Source organism: Apus apus, chromosome 1 (assembly GCF_020740795.1).
Source record: "Apus apus isolate bApuApu2 chromosome 1, bApuApu2.pri.cur, whole genome shotgun sequence".
Taxonomy (NCBI): domain Eukaryota; kingdom Metazoa; phylum Chordata; class Aves; order Apodiformes; family Apodidae; genus Apus; species Apus apus.
The window spans coordinates 141907484-141922163 of record NC_067282.1 but is presented as its reverse complement, the minus strand read 5'-3'; the positions used below and the strand labels follow the sequence as shown (position 1 = coordinate 141922163).

The window sequence follows — 14680 nt, the reverse complement described above, 5'->3', positions numbered from 1 at the left end:
TTCTGAATTCTTTCCTGATTATTGGAAAGGTTACTGATTCCTTGTTAATATTTGGTTTGGCTGCATTGCTTGATGTTTTAACGTAGGGTTATAGGAACTAGACTCTTGCCTACTTCCTTTAAGAATATTTTTAAGAGTTTAAGATTATTTTGGATTACTTTGCTTTTGCTATTTTCTTAAAATGTATTCCTCCTCTTTAAGATTGAAAATCTTCAAGAGCAGCTAAGAGACAAGGAGAAGCAAATGAGCAGCTTAAAGGATCGAGTGAAATCCTTGCAGGCTGACACCACCAATACTGACACTGCCTTGACCACGCTGGAAGAAGCACTGGCAGAAAAAGTGAGTATGGAAAGCCTTCCTTCGAAAGGTTCCTTCTGCAAATAACCTCCAAAGGCGGCTTTTCCGCAGGTTCCCTCCACCAGAGATCCCTAGTGCCTCAGGGCCGAGGGAGGGCAAGGGCAGCCCTCACCAGAGGCCGCTGCAGGCCCAGCTGTGCCTTCCCTGCTTTTTGCCATTTCTTTTTTTTTTTAATTAGAGTCAAGCTAATGGCTATTTATTTTACCTTCTTTGCTCAGATATTTTAATAATAAATTTAAAGCTTGGCTGTGTGAAATGGAGTTTTAGTTCTCAGTATCGAATCAAAATTACTAGTTCTCCTGGTGCAGCTGTATTTCAGTCTCACTTTATTTGCAGCTTTATTGTTCTCATTGTATTTTTTCACCCTTGTCCAATACTCAGGAGACATCTGACTGAGAGAGCAGCCTTGCTGTTCTGTTTTGGTGAGGTGATATTTTTTCTTCATTTCTGGAGAACCAGGATTAAAGCTCTTTTAGTCTGTCAGATTCTATAAATGTGAAACTCTATAATAAAAGCTTTGCATGAGGTTGGAGAATTCACTTGCATCCCTTCAGTTTCCAAGATAACCAAAGCTCCATTGACATCTAGTGTACAGAAAGCTGCTTTGTTGCCTTGTCTTACTGTGTATCAATCCTGGTGTCATATAGGCACTACACTCCTTCCTCTCTGAAGAGCCACAGATGTAACTGTACGTTTTGGCAAAATAAGATTTAAATAAGTAAGGAAGCAATGTGTAATGTATCCTGGTCTAGGTTATTTTTTATTATCAGAACCAGGTACATCGTGTTGCATTTTAACAGTATGGTGAGCTTTCAAGATACAGAAAGCCTGGTATTTCTTAGCAATGAATCTATAGATTTCACAAGTTTTCTTTCTTCTTGAGGATCTGTTTTACAACCATAAAGAGAAGAAAATGGCAATATCCTACACTACTCCTCATCTAAAGTGTGTAAGAAGTGTTGTGATATGAAGTCTCTTAAGTTGAACTAAGAGGGCTTTTCTTTACAGAGTGCTTTATTTTGTCAGGAAAGGACCATTGAGCGCCTAAAGGAGCAACGTGACAGAGATGAACGAGAAAAACAGGAAGAGATTGACAATTACAAAAAGGACATTAAGGACCTGAAAGAGAAAGTCAGCATTTTACAAGGAGATCTCACAGAAAAAGAGGTTGACAACCAAAATGAATCTGTTTTCTTAGAATTGTTTGTTTTATATGTATGCTGTGGCCAAATTTAATTTTAAAATACAATTTTATTTGAAACCAATTTTTCTTAAACAATTCTATCACTGAAGTATTAGTTTGCGTTTACAGAATCTTCGGCCTTAAAAAAATATTTAAAAAATAATTTAGAAAATACTTTCTTTTGATTCTGAGTGCAGGAATTAAATCAAGCTGTCCTAATCCAGTGATAAGAACATCCTGACAAATATGTTGTTGTAAGTTGGATCCTGAACATAGTGTGAAAGGATAGGAAGAAAATAAAGACAAAATAAGGAACAGTTGCAAATAAAGAGTATTTACTTGACAATTATTGTACATCTTATATTTTAGACATCTCTACTGGATCTGAAGGAGCACGCTTCATCCTTAGCATCATCAGGACTGAAGAAAGATTCAAGACTCAAGACACTAGAAATTGCATTGGAACAGAAAAAGGAAGAATGTTTGAAGATGGAAAATCAATTGAAGAAGGTAATCTTACTTCATATTTATGTGTGTGGTTTAAACATTCAGTGTTAGACAAATTGGACATGTCCACACAGAAGACTTTGGGTCTTAAGTTTAAATTCTATGAATTGATTTTTCAGAAGGTACTGTGTAGTTTTGTCCATGCAAACCCTATTACAAGCTAAGTCAATCAGAAAGTAACTTTCAGACATGGGTGCTAATTTTGGACGTCATTTACAGGCAGTAACAGTGCTGTTGAGTGGCTTTTTTTTGACAGGTACTAGGAGTTAAATACTTAGTCTGCTTCAATACAGCTAGTCGTAGAAATTGTGCCATTAAAATGGTGTAGCAGCTAAAAATTTAACGGCTAAACATTTCACATAGCAATTAGCAACACGTAGGTGTTAAATGCAATTAAATTCAGCAGCATGATTTGCCTGGCCCATAGAAATGCATAAAAACAAATGAAAAGAATATATCACCAGTGAAGTGTTCTTTTGTTTTAATCTCATTGCCAGTCACAGCTGGTACATTGGTAGGAGTCTGCTGTTCAGAAGAGTAATACTCTATTACAAGTAAGCTAATTCATTGGAACAGAATCTTTGGGTTATGTTTACGTTTCAAGCCTTCTTTATTTTAACTGACTAGCATTGTCACGGTTTGGCTCAGGATTGGTGATTAGGCCAGTGGCAATAACGCTCTTTATCCCCCTCCCACCCAGGTAGGGAAAGGAGAAAAATAGGAGTTGAGTTCCGGGTTGAAGAATGAACTAGACAGCTTTAATTAAATACTAATTTTAAAAGAAAATGTGTACAATTATATACAAATGTGTTCAGAAATGTGCGGAACCCCTATTGCCTTCACCAGTCCCCGGCAACTCCCGTGGCATATCCTGAGCTGTGAGCAGTTCTGAAATGTCCTGTAGCACTGTTGGAGAGAGTGGCAGAGCAGACAGGAGTTGAAGGGAGAGTTATGAGGGTCAGGAATGCACAGGCCTGGGGAGCAATAGTGATGGGTAGACGGAGTCCTCCCTGGACACCACCCGTGGGTGGAAGAGAAGGGAGGAAGAAGCCAGAAAGAAGGGGCTTGACTTCTGTGATCCCTGAATTTATACCGAGCCTTACATAGATACATGGAGTGGAATACTTTAGTTTGCTGATTTTACCATATGTCTAGTCTGCTCCTCCCTACGTAGGAGGGTTGCAGATATGTCTCTTCTCCTCCTTTAGCATCCGAAACCGAAGCAGAGCTAAGTGTCCTTAATGTCTCACCAGTATCTATAAATATTCCAGTGTTATAAGTCCACTAGCTGTAAAACTTGCTGCTAGTTAAAAGAGAGCTCACTGAAGAAAAAAAACAATCAGTAAAAAGTAAATTGCCTTCATCCTGGCTCAAACCAGGACAAGCATAAATACTGCCCTGTTTAGAGAAACACTGATTTGTTTTTAACTCTTTTATTTTAAAAGGGCAGGTGATAGAGATGCACAAAACACACTAAACAAAATAGTGATAACACTTCTGTTTATAAAATTAGAACAAGACAAGAGGCAACAAAATTTTTAAAAGAAATTTAAGTCTTGGATTGTGGAGTTCTAGCTGTTTCTTTACATCCACCCAGGAAAAGGAGGAGTGCCCATGCTGTAGTTCAGAACTCTGTCCTGGTTCCTCAAATGAATGATCATGTGTCACCAGTTAAGACCTGTTTAGGGTTTCTGTTGTGTGGGTGCAAGGTAGGTGTTAATGCACCTGAGAATGCTGTGTAAATGAAACTCCATATATGCATACCTAGACCTGTGTTTGCTCTTCTTTTTTTTTCTGTTACACAAAATAAACAGTTCTGTTATTCAGCATCAAGAAAGTGCATTAGCAGGAGTAAATAGTTGTGCACATGTAATCAGTCTCAGAGGCTGTTTATAGTGTACCATAGAGCAGGTGAGTGTTTCAGAAGTCCTGAAGGACCCTTTTATTTGAATTCACCGTCATGAATTGAGTTTCATCCTTTGTCAGTGTGGTACTGATAATGAGTAGAGGAATATCTTGTAGCTAATATTTGCCAGAGATTGCTATAGCAATTGGATGATAGTTTGTAGGCAGACAGCTGTAGAGGAAAATGTTGTCACAATTACTTTCTTTAAAAGAAACCACAAACAAACAACAAAAACTAACTGGAAGAGGATATAACAAATAGCTAGGTTATGAAAAACAAATTCTGGAACTTCAATTATTTAGGAAACGTGTCTCTGTATTTAGGATTTGTAAATGTACAGCTTTTCACTGCTTCCCCTGAGGTTGCTTTACTCACTATAAAGAGTGAGTATATCAGTAGTATAAGTGGCTGTGGACGTCAACCAAAATCTGGTGAAGCACAGCTAACTAAAAAGTGAACATGCAGTGAACTTGCACTGTGATGACAGCCCTTCATTATAATTCCTTTAGGCATGTTTCTGGTCACTCCATCTTAGAGAGGATTGCGTTTAATAGCTGGTATCCAGGAACATTACCCAAGGACACTGAGCCCATTCATAAGACCATATATTTTTATAATCTAATCCCTTTTTTTTTCAGGAAATAATCAAGAGGGTGAATTACTCTCCTGTGATCATTTTCCTGAGGGTTAAAATGGGAAAATAGCTTATATGTACAGAACAACTGTGGGACAAATAACTGTATTCTTAATTAGATTCTGAGAAAAATAGTGGATATAAATTCATTGTATTGTCAACAGAGATAGATTCATGTCTTCCCATCCAAAGAAGCTGCCTCACCTCATTAATTCAGGATCATTTCAGTTCTATGGGGAAAAAAAATTATAGCCTATCACTGCTGATGTGCAGTATAAAGCCCTTCCATCATGCTCTGGGTATTTTTTCCTCTGCTTCAGGTGTTACTGCTTAGTAGGACATTTGGACAACTGCCCTACAAGTCTCTGTGCAGAGACCCTAAAGTACTATCTCAAATCCTGCTGAGACAAAATAATCAATTCCTTATTCCTTTTTTTAAGTACTGTGTCATGTTGGGCTACTGCATTCTTCTTATTCAAGGGAACATTCAGATTCAATGGGAAGGTTATTTTTCTGAGAAGAAGTCATTTCACAATGGCTTATATAAAGGAATTGAAGTTCTAGGACCCAGGTATGCTTTCATGTAATTAGTGTGCATTTGCTTCAGCTCAAGCTGGATGAGAGAGTCCACTTCTACCACTGATCCTCCTTGATTTCTCAAACCAAGTCACGGTTACACGTAGTTACTCAAGTAAATACAGATAGCAATCACTTTAATATGTTTTATACTTAAGAGTAAGTTTAGATATTTCATTAATAAACTTTTTTCCACCTGTTTTTGATTTGCCAATGTGGTTTTTTTGCCACTTCTAGAAAAGTAGAAAAAATATATCTTTAGAATTCTTTCTCTCTTTAAATGCATTGCAGATATTTATTTAGGCAGTTTGACGTTTTCAAGGTGAATTAGTTCCCTGTCATACTTGATACAGTTATGATATATAATCCAACTCCATTTTAAAGCTTCTAAAAACTCAGTTTTAAACATTTGCATTGTCAACCATTGCAAATATCTGTCATAATTAACCTTAAAACTAATGGCTACACAAGAACATGTGGTTTAAAACCAAATTAGAGGTTTATTATGTTGAGTTTTATTTCATTATCTTAGTGCTGTTTTGCATAAGACATGCAGGAAAGACTCTTTTGTGTAGCTTTTAACAGCAAATGGCAAAAAGCTTTTCCTTTTACATTGTTTCCCTTACCGTTTGAACAGAGATATGACTAGCATCAGCCTTGTTTTGCTGTTATTTTTCCCAAACAGTTTTGAGTACTTTCAGTTAAATCTATTAGCCTTAGATGTTAAGAAGCAGACCAAAGAGACTGAATTGGACTACTGTTAAGCCACTAGATAAAAAAAGATTTGGGCAGTGCTTGGGAAAAAACTTATTAATCTCTAAACAGTGAGCCTTTGAGAAATCATGAACAGTGCAAAGTCCCACTTTTTCTCTAGAAGTTATTTCACTTTGCACTAAAATGAAATATTATTAACCAGCTGGAGTGCAGGGGTGCTGAAAAGTTGCTGATACGATTTTTCTTTCCTCTTCTTACTAATGAATATTTTATGTTAAACCCTGTCTTTTTTAATAGCACTGCAGAGTTTTTCATATTTGGGATTGGGGTTTTTAAAATAATGATAGTATGATTATGCAAATATCTATGCTTAATATTCTAATTATTCTATTGTCAGTGCTTCTGTGCTCAATTGCCAGCCTGCTGCCAGCAGGAGATACTGTGGGAGTTTCCAAATACTGAAAGCAAGCCATAAATCCCAGTTGAGTTTACATGGCTAGGTATCCTTCTTTAAATAGCCTCCTTTTTTACTGAGATGGAATCATTAAGGGGAAATCACACACAGGGGGCTCTCTCCCTGTTTTTCTGTGAAGTGGTTTTATGCTGTGTGGTTGTTTGGGTTTTTTTTCTTAGGAAACTCTTTTTTCAAACTTATATTTTAATGAAATAGTTTTATAGTGAAAACTTTTTCTTATAGTTGTTTTCTTTGGGATACCATTTTCCTAGCTTTTTCTGTCTTGGTTCCCAGCCAATCTGCTTTGTTTAATTTTGTTTTTATAATCTGGGAGAGACCAACTAATATTAGAATTTGTTCCAACAAAGATGAACGGATTTTCGTCTGTCTTCATTTCCAGTGCATAGTTATTCTCCCTATAGATACTTTCCTTCTTTGAAAGGGATCAAGGTAAGAGAAAAGAAGTCCAAAACCATATGTTAACAAACTTTCCCTTGGTGCAGTTCTAGGAACTTTTCATCAGAGAATGTTAGCAGTGATCCCCTGCCAGGAAAATACCTCTAGATTAAACAGACTCACTCAGAAGACGTGTTTTTTTTTTCTGCTGTGGCATTTTTCCTTCAAGTTCAGGAGGATAATATCTTTGAAAAGACAGGAGAAAATGACCTAGTGACAGTACTCAAATTCTATGCTTTCCAAGTTTTAGCTTGATCTCTTACAGACTCTAGTGCTTTTTTATTTTTGTGAACATAGATTTTCTGCCACAACTGAAAATATTACTGATAATAGTGGTCGATGAGGTAGGAGTACTGTATTTATTCTCAGTTGCTGATGTGTTTTTTGAAAGAAGGGATGGTAAATTATATATTCCACATAGCAACCTAGAAAGAAAAAGGCTACGAAGGAAATCAGGATGTCTTGTAAAAACAAAATTAAAAACACAGCAGTTGTGTTCAGTATTCAGATAGTTTCCGTTGCTGAATAAGTTTTCTAAACCGTATAGCTGTCTTGTGATCGAAGTGAAGTGCTAGAAATTAAAGTTCTGCTCAACTAGTAAAACTGACACCTGTAAACCCACAGGACTAGGTTAAGTATTTCAGGACTGGACAAAACTGCTATACTAAGGAATAAACGTCAAGTTTGGAACTTGCACGAGGGTTACTCTCCATGCTTCTCATGTTTCAAAAACTGGTTAGTAATACATGCCAAAGCCACAAATTAGGATTCTGTTGTCTTAGTAACTTAATGTTGCAGCTGTTTAATTATTTTCTTGTTGCATCCTTTCTTTTTCTCTCTCACATTGTTCCTGTCCCAGATTTTCTCCATCTTTTCCTATTTTTTTTCTCCCTTTAGCATCCTGAAGTCTTATTGAGTCATCCATCCAAGCCAGTAAGTTCCCTGGCAAACTGAGAGGCTATTGCCAGCCCCATGTAATTTTGTGTTGCATGTGTTGCATTCACCTGTGCTTTTATATTTGGTCTAACAGAGTATATTGGTGAATTACTTCAGTAGTGGGTATAGATCATAGGGATGCAAACAAAATGCTATGTTATGTCTGACCAGTCATGCTCAAAAAAGCCTTCTCAGGTGCTTTTACTTTTTGGCTGCATTGATCTAACTTCATTTTTGTTTGGACAGCTTAATATTGTGCCAGTATTTTTGCTCCCCTTTGCTGCAGCTTCAGTTGTCCTGTACCTTTTCTTTCATCTGTATTGCCTGTGCATTTTCAGAGCAAGAATGTAGAATTTCCGTGCATATCAAGCTTCTTGCATTAAAATATTCTGTTACACCAGTACAGCAGTGCATTAGAAATAATAATTAAATTATGGCAAGGAAAAGATAGCGTAAAAACTTGTGTAACCATTAAGCTCAGTGGTACTATGTCAGTTTAATTTTGGATCTTGTTACCAGCCTTCTGTTTGATGTCAAGGAGCACTCTTTTCAAGAAGTGTTTGTATAGTAATATCTTGACACCATAAATTATGTAATCCAAGGTGGTTTTTGTCAGATTTCTTTTGTGACTCTGTGCATAAAAATTGTGTTATAAAACTTTCAGAAGGCTGGTATTTGTGTTACTCTTGATAATATTCAGAGTAAGTGTAGCTGACTATCCTGACAACCGTTGTCTGAAGGTCAGAGAATTCCTGGTGCTTTTATAGTTCAGTTTTTGCAACATCCCATATTAAAAATAATTTTAATAGAGCAGATAATAAAATGCATTTATGGGACTAGATTTGAGAAGAGAGTTGTGGTGTGCAATAGGGAAAAGTGTATTGTTAGGACCATCAGAAATAACAATGAGTAGACAGCTAGGGCATAAAAACTCCTACACTACATTTTGAGTTATTTATATATAAAAGCAGTCATTAATAAATACTCTAAGGTATTTGGTGCACAAAGATTAGAAAAAAAAAATTGTTTTCTTATAGGATACAAGATTAGTGTATATGACATTGAAGGATTTCTTTATTTAGTATTTCCTGACAGTAAATATTTTTTCCTCAAAGGGAAATGTATTTTTATTTATTTTGTGTGTTCAGGTATGAAAAGCAGACTCAAGGCTTTTCTGGTAAATTGATTCCTTCCTCCACTTTAGAATAACTTGCTAGCCTCCTAACCTGTGGTTCAGTCTGTTGCTAAACTTCTTTAATGCACCCTATTGAATAGATTTTTTTAACTAATTTTTATCATTTTGCAAAACCTTTTAAATCTTTTAGCTGAAGTTTCTTAGATTGTTTGATTCAGTTTGAGATTTAGTTTGGTTTTGTGTATTTGAAAGAAACGCTCAGCTGTAACAGCTCACTGTTCTCAGGAACAAAATACAGAAACATGTTGATTGAATCAATTTTTTATTAAAAGATCTGGTCCTTGTACCAGATATTTTTGAAGGCCTTGTTTAAGTCTATCTGAAGTGGTTCAAGGTTAAATACTTTGTTTATTTGTATGTGCTCAGTAAAGAGCTAGATTTAGCAATTATACTTCCTGAAGATTCCAGCTGCACTGGCTTTACCCCATCCTGAAGAGGGAGGAGGACCTTCCCTGTGACTCCATTGCCACAGCTTCTTCTAGATCTGGTCCTCTGAGCAGGCAGCAACAATGCCAAGTAGTCTATTCACCAAATAGCATGATGGTTTCAAGCAGCTGCTTGATATAAATACAGCAGAAGCAAGAATCAGCATCTCAGTGTGTAGAACAGGTCAGGACAAACAATCTGTTAGGATTGGAAATTGGTACTGAAAGTTGCCATTGGGAGGGGAAAAGCAGACTGGATTTTGCTGGGAGGAATGAGAAATTAGGATAACCTGGAAACCTGGAACTTGAGGAAGACATGGTATGAGGAGGGGGTTTCATGTGGGCAGAAGACATGGCACTACATGCTGTGTAGGTGCTGTTGGATAGAACTAACTGTGCAGAATATCCCCCAAACCTGAAAAGGAGTGGTAGGAAGAGAATGAGAAGAACTAGTATATTGGTGGAATCTGCCTGGATAGGAAGAGTGGAATTTGTACCTGTTGATAAAAAGTTGGGGAAATGAGGTACAGTACAGAAGGATTGTATTTGGTGCAAATAGGGTAATTTATACCCAGGAGAGCATATTGTCTGCAAAATCTACAATTGCATGCAAAATTTATCAGACTTCCCATTACTCTGAAGTAAAAAAATACCAAATGTGGGAACAAACTGTGTGATGTTGGCAACACAGAATATAAGGTAGAAGAGGCTGTGTGGTGGCTTTCAAAGTTCCAGTCTGGTTGATGGTTCATGGCCGTGTCAGCATCATCTTATGCAGTGGAAAGTTGGAGGATTTTTCCGCCTAATTCTCTTAAACGTAAAAGATTAAACTTACCTACTCTACCCCTCACAGAAACCTTCATTTTGAAGAATTAATTTTCAAAAAGCTAGGAAATTGCTGATAAGACACTGTGTAGCCTTCTCGTTTTTCATTGTGAAGGAGTTTTTATAACATTTTTAAACTAAATGATTGTCAGCCAGACTCTTGCATTCTTCACTGTAGTGTGAAAAATGCTCCAAGAATGAGGCAGAGTTATGTGAGGAAGATGGTAATCATCTAGAAGAATTAGATGACAAAATATGGTTTTTAGTCATAGGGAAGCATTAAGTGAATAAGGCAGGACATTTTTTCACCTGCACAAGTTATACTAATGCATGCTCATTTCCCATTGGTGGTGTTATGAAGTGGTTAGTTACCATTTGCCAAGAAATAGCCTACAGTCATGATAAGCATGACAGAAAGAAAACTGGGAAAACAGGTATATTTTTCAGTGTAATTTAGAGTAAACGAGGCCTAGAGATGTACACTGCATATCAAAAATCAAATACTCAATATCTGCCAGTTACTTGTGTAAATCCCTTCAGCACATTGAACGAAGCTCTGTTCCTGTGAAGCAGTAGCTTGTGCCATGTGAGTAAAGCCTGGCTCAGAGGAGGCAGAGGTACACTCGCAAAGACAACCATTATCTGGGCATTTCTTCTCTGTCTTTGTACAACACTGTTTGTGTTGGTTTAAAGTCTGCCGGGAGATAATTGTTAATGTTTGATAACGACTATGGGAATTCATCAATTTCTGAAGTGATTTTTTTTTTCAGTAATGGATTTTCTCAAGGCGTCTTTCTCTTATTTAGACTTTCAGCCATTTTCTTTACATGATTCCAGCCAAATACTTGCTTATTCACTGTCAAAAACGTACAGTTCCATCAACAAAGACTAACCATTTAAAATATTTTGTCAATAATAAGGTAACAAATAACTCTGTGGCAGACTCGAATTTTAATGGTGCACAGTATATCAGAGAATTCTCTGAGCCTCTAACTTCCAGTACAGCCTTTTTGAAAAGCTGTTATAGTGCATAGTGTTTAGAACAATGGAACTAAAATAGGAAGAAGTCAGGTTGTTTTTCAAATTAATAATTTTATTGAAAGTAATAAAGACAGAAGGCAGCACATGTTTTATCACTTGAATTGCTGCCTTTACAATAGGAAAAATGAAGAAAATGGTTACACGTGTTTGTCTTTTGCAGTAAATAGTCATAATGTTTTTTTGTATTTGTGTGTGGATTTGCTATTTTTAGCAGATTTGAAGCACACTTGGAGGTAGAAGGGTGGATTAAAAATGGAATTTCAAATTCTTGGGAACTTTTACTTTGTGGCCAAAAGTTCTTGGCAACATATGTACATGAAATGTTAAACTGAATGTGCTGTCTCAATTCATAGGTAAAAGTAGAAAGTGTTTGCTGTGAATTACTTGCTGTGTGATTTAGTTAATCTTTTAGGAATATTGATTTGGAGTCTTAGTCATAATGTTTGGAATTTTTACTTACATTTTAGAGCCTTTAATTTAGATGTGCTATTGTGCTATTGTATTCTTCCCTGCTTCTGGCACAATTTAAGCTGTGTAAGATCACCTTTCCTCTTAGTAAAGACTTTTTTGGCATGAGAAATATCAACTTAGAAAAATCTGTTAAATGTGTTTTGTCGTCTTCTCCTTTCCATCTGTAAATAGTGGTTCTGTCTGTGAAACATTGGCCATCTTTGTTCTAGTTGTAGAAGTTGGCTTTGTCAGCTGATTTTATGTGGAAGTAATAGAAGTTATAGTACATTTATTTGAGGAACAATCACTCTTTCTTTTATTCTTTAGGTACCTGAAGTACTCACCCCATCACTTACCACATTCCAGATGGGAAATGATGGCTAAGAGCAGAAAAGCAGAAAGCTGTTAAACCACCTCTTAGTTTATAGCCCCGCTAAGAACTTTGAGAGCATATCCAGTGTAGTAAGATTAAACTAAGTAGTAAGCTTAAACTGTTCTCAGTCCTGAACCACTCAGAATTTCAAATTAAATTCACACTGGCAAAGTGTTAAAATTAATACTGATCAGATGAGTTTTGCTAATAAAAACATAGCTTAAGAAGGTGCTGCTTTTGAGCTAAAACGTGACTGTGTTTCTTATTGCAGCTCAGTGCAGCATGAAACGTGCAAGTTTGATTGTGCTCTTGAAAGTAGTTTAAATTCAATTGTTTTACCCGACATGAGAGCAGACCTGGAGAGCTAATGACAGGGTCAGTAGTAACAGTTAAGAGTTTTAAAATAGCCTGTTATCGGGTAAACTCAATGTAGACATACGTTTTTAATTTCTCATTTATCAGAGGAGAAAGTGCAATGTTCCTTTACCCTAAGCAAGCTGCTTTTTCAATTTATTCCTTTTTCATCATACTTTTACCCATTTTAGTTTTTATTTGTAACTGTACAAAGAGGTTGCAGATTTAGGAGTGCTGTCTCAGGTAGAGCTGAAAGTTGAAGCTATCAAAATTCACTGCTTACAGTCTCTTAGTGCAGCAGAAACTGTTAGTGCATTTGTCATGTATATTTTGAAAATTAAATTCATACCTGATTTTGGAATTTTTGTACACCTTTGGTAGGTGAGGGAAGTTGTGTTTGCTTCTTTGTTTTAATTTTTCTGGTTGGTCGGTTGGTTTGGTTTTATGTTGGTTGGTTGTTGTTTTTTTGTTTTGTTGTGGTTTGGGTTTTTTTACTGTGAATATAGGAATTCATTATTTGTGTTTAATTTTCTTTTCAATTAAAAAAAAACAAACCACTGCTGAATTATTTTGCACAATGTGGCATTGGGAAGGTAGCCAATTTCATGTGTTGAAGATCTTGATGTGAGTTTGTGGGAAACCTCTAAATGCATTGGTTTTCTCTCCTATACAATAAATTAATCCAGTAGGATTTTAGATATGGTCATGTAACACGTATTTTGTACATAAGCCACAAAGTGGACAGAAGTCACTCAGTAATTCACAACTCAGGAAGTGGTCTCCAGTTTACACCATATCACATGACGCTTACTTTGTGTTAGGTGAAAGTATCCATACTTATGTGCATTATATACAAATAACATGTGTTATGTGTCTTAACTAATAATTTATGTCATGTAAATAGCCCTTTTGTTCTATAAGAACCAGACACACTGACTTGTTAGCTAATTTTCTACAAAAGAAAATTGATTTCCTCTTCTCAGGAGCATCTCTTGGGTTGCTGTGGAGATGCTTTTATTAACACAAAGTAATATAAATCAGGACTGTCCTGACAGTAGAACTGCATTAGATATTATAATTTGAATTAGGGAGTTTAGTAATCCAGGCTAACAGCCTAGCTTTGCTTTATTTTAAATACATTTCTTGATTATCTGACTATGTATTCTGGATTACTTTAAAGTATCTGGAGAGTACTTGTTAAAACAAACAATTTGAGATGTTGGAAACATACCTAAATCCAGTACGGATGAATTCAGGCTCTGCCTCTGGGGAAAACCAGACTTAACTCTATACAGAGTGTGTCTTAGGAGAATATAGGTGCCCCAAAACCCAGTATTCCCAGTTCCTGCAAAATGGTATTCGAGAGGGAATGATGGAGTTTTTGTTTGAAATTTAAGCATAGTTGAAAAGGAAATTAAATATTTCAGATTTCCTGCAGGCTGGAATTCCCAGTAAGGCAATTTCAGGAACACCCACTGACAGTTCCACAGCAGAGTATGTTCCCTGATGCTTACAGCTGTTCATGGAGCTGACACACTTGTCAGTCTCATTGCTGCAATGTCCTCCTGGAGTCTGTATTACCTTGGCAATACATTAATTAGACTTCCACTTGCAGTACAGAGCCCTTTCCAAGGCTGCATAATTCAAAGTGCTTATGGGACAGTAAGGAATCTGAAAGTGTAGACAGCCCTAACTCCAAAAGGCTTCTCAAAGCTTCCAGGCTCACCAGGGATGCACTTGGAGCCAGGTTGCAGTCAGAGGCAGGATTTTTTCAGACTTGAATCTCGGTGGCAGAGTAGTGGTGAGGTTTGAGTTGAAGGACCCTCAGAAGTAGGGAGCCTTTTAAGTCTTCCAGAATGGATTGCCTCAGGAAAGGTTTCTTCTCTTCCAGGATCTATGGTTATTGGGTGCTCCTGCTGAGATCTGCCTGGGAGACCTGGGCATTGCTAGGCATTTTTTCCTAGGATAAAAATACTGTGCAGGTCATCCAGCTTTCTGGAATTCTTCCTTCAGGAAAAAGAAAATCGAAACAGCATCAACACTCAGGATCTGGAGGGCCAAGGCCCTGGAACAGGAAACGTTCTAGTATTTGGGAAACCCAGATCCATCCCAACATCACACTCCCAGTAAAGACAAGCATCAAGATGTTCTTCAGTCCTAGAATATTCTGCTCTGAGTTTATCCTGGATTTTGCTAGAATGTGGTCTTGGTTTTCATGGAGCTAATTAAAAACAAGAGACTTAGAGCCAAAAATATTGGGGTCAATGAATGGATATTTTCATTCAGTCTCATTT

General features: G+C 36.8%; 1 protein-coding gene across 4 annotated transcripts in view; it reads left to right on the top strand.

The window, feature by feature from the left end:
• ERC1 (ELKS/RAB6-interacting/CAST family member 1) overlaps nt 1-14680 on the top strand; it is a 291365-nt gene that overhangs the window by 111904 nt on the left and 164781 nt on the right. For all 4 annotated transcript variants that reach the window (XM_051633488.1, XM_051633479.1, XM_051633469.1 and 1 more), the window contains 3 exons: nt 202-339; nt 1384-1524; nt 1910-2050. In XM_051633488.1, the coding sequence (XP_051489448.1) occupies nt 202-339; nt 1384-1524; nt 1910-2050 (420 nt within the window). The remainder of the gene's footprint in view (nt 1-201; nt 340-1383; nt 1525-1909; nt 2051-14680) is intronic.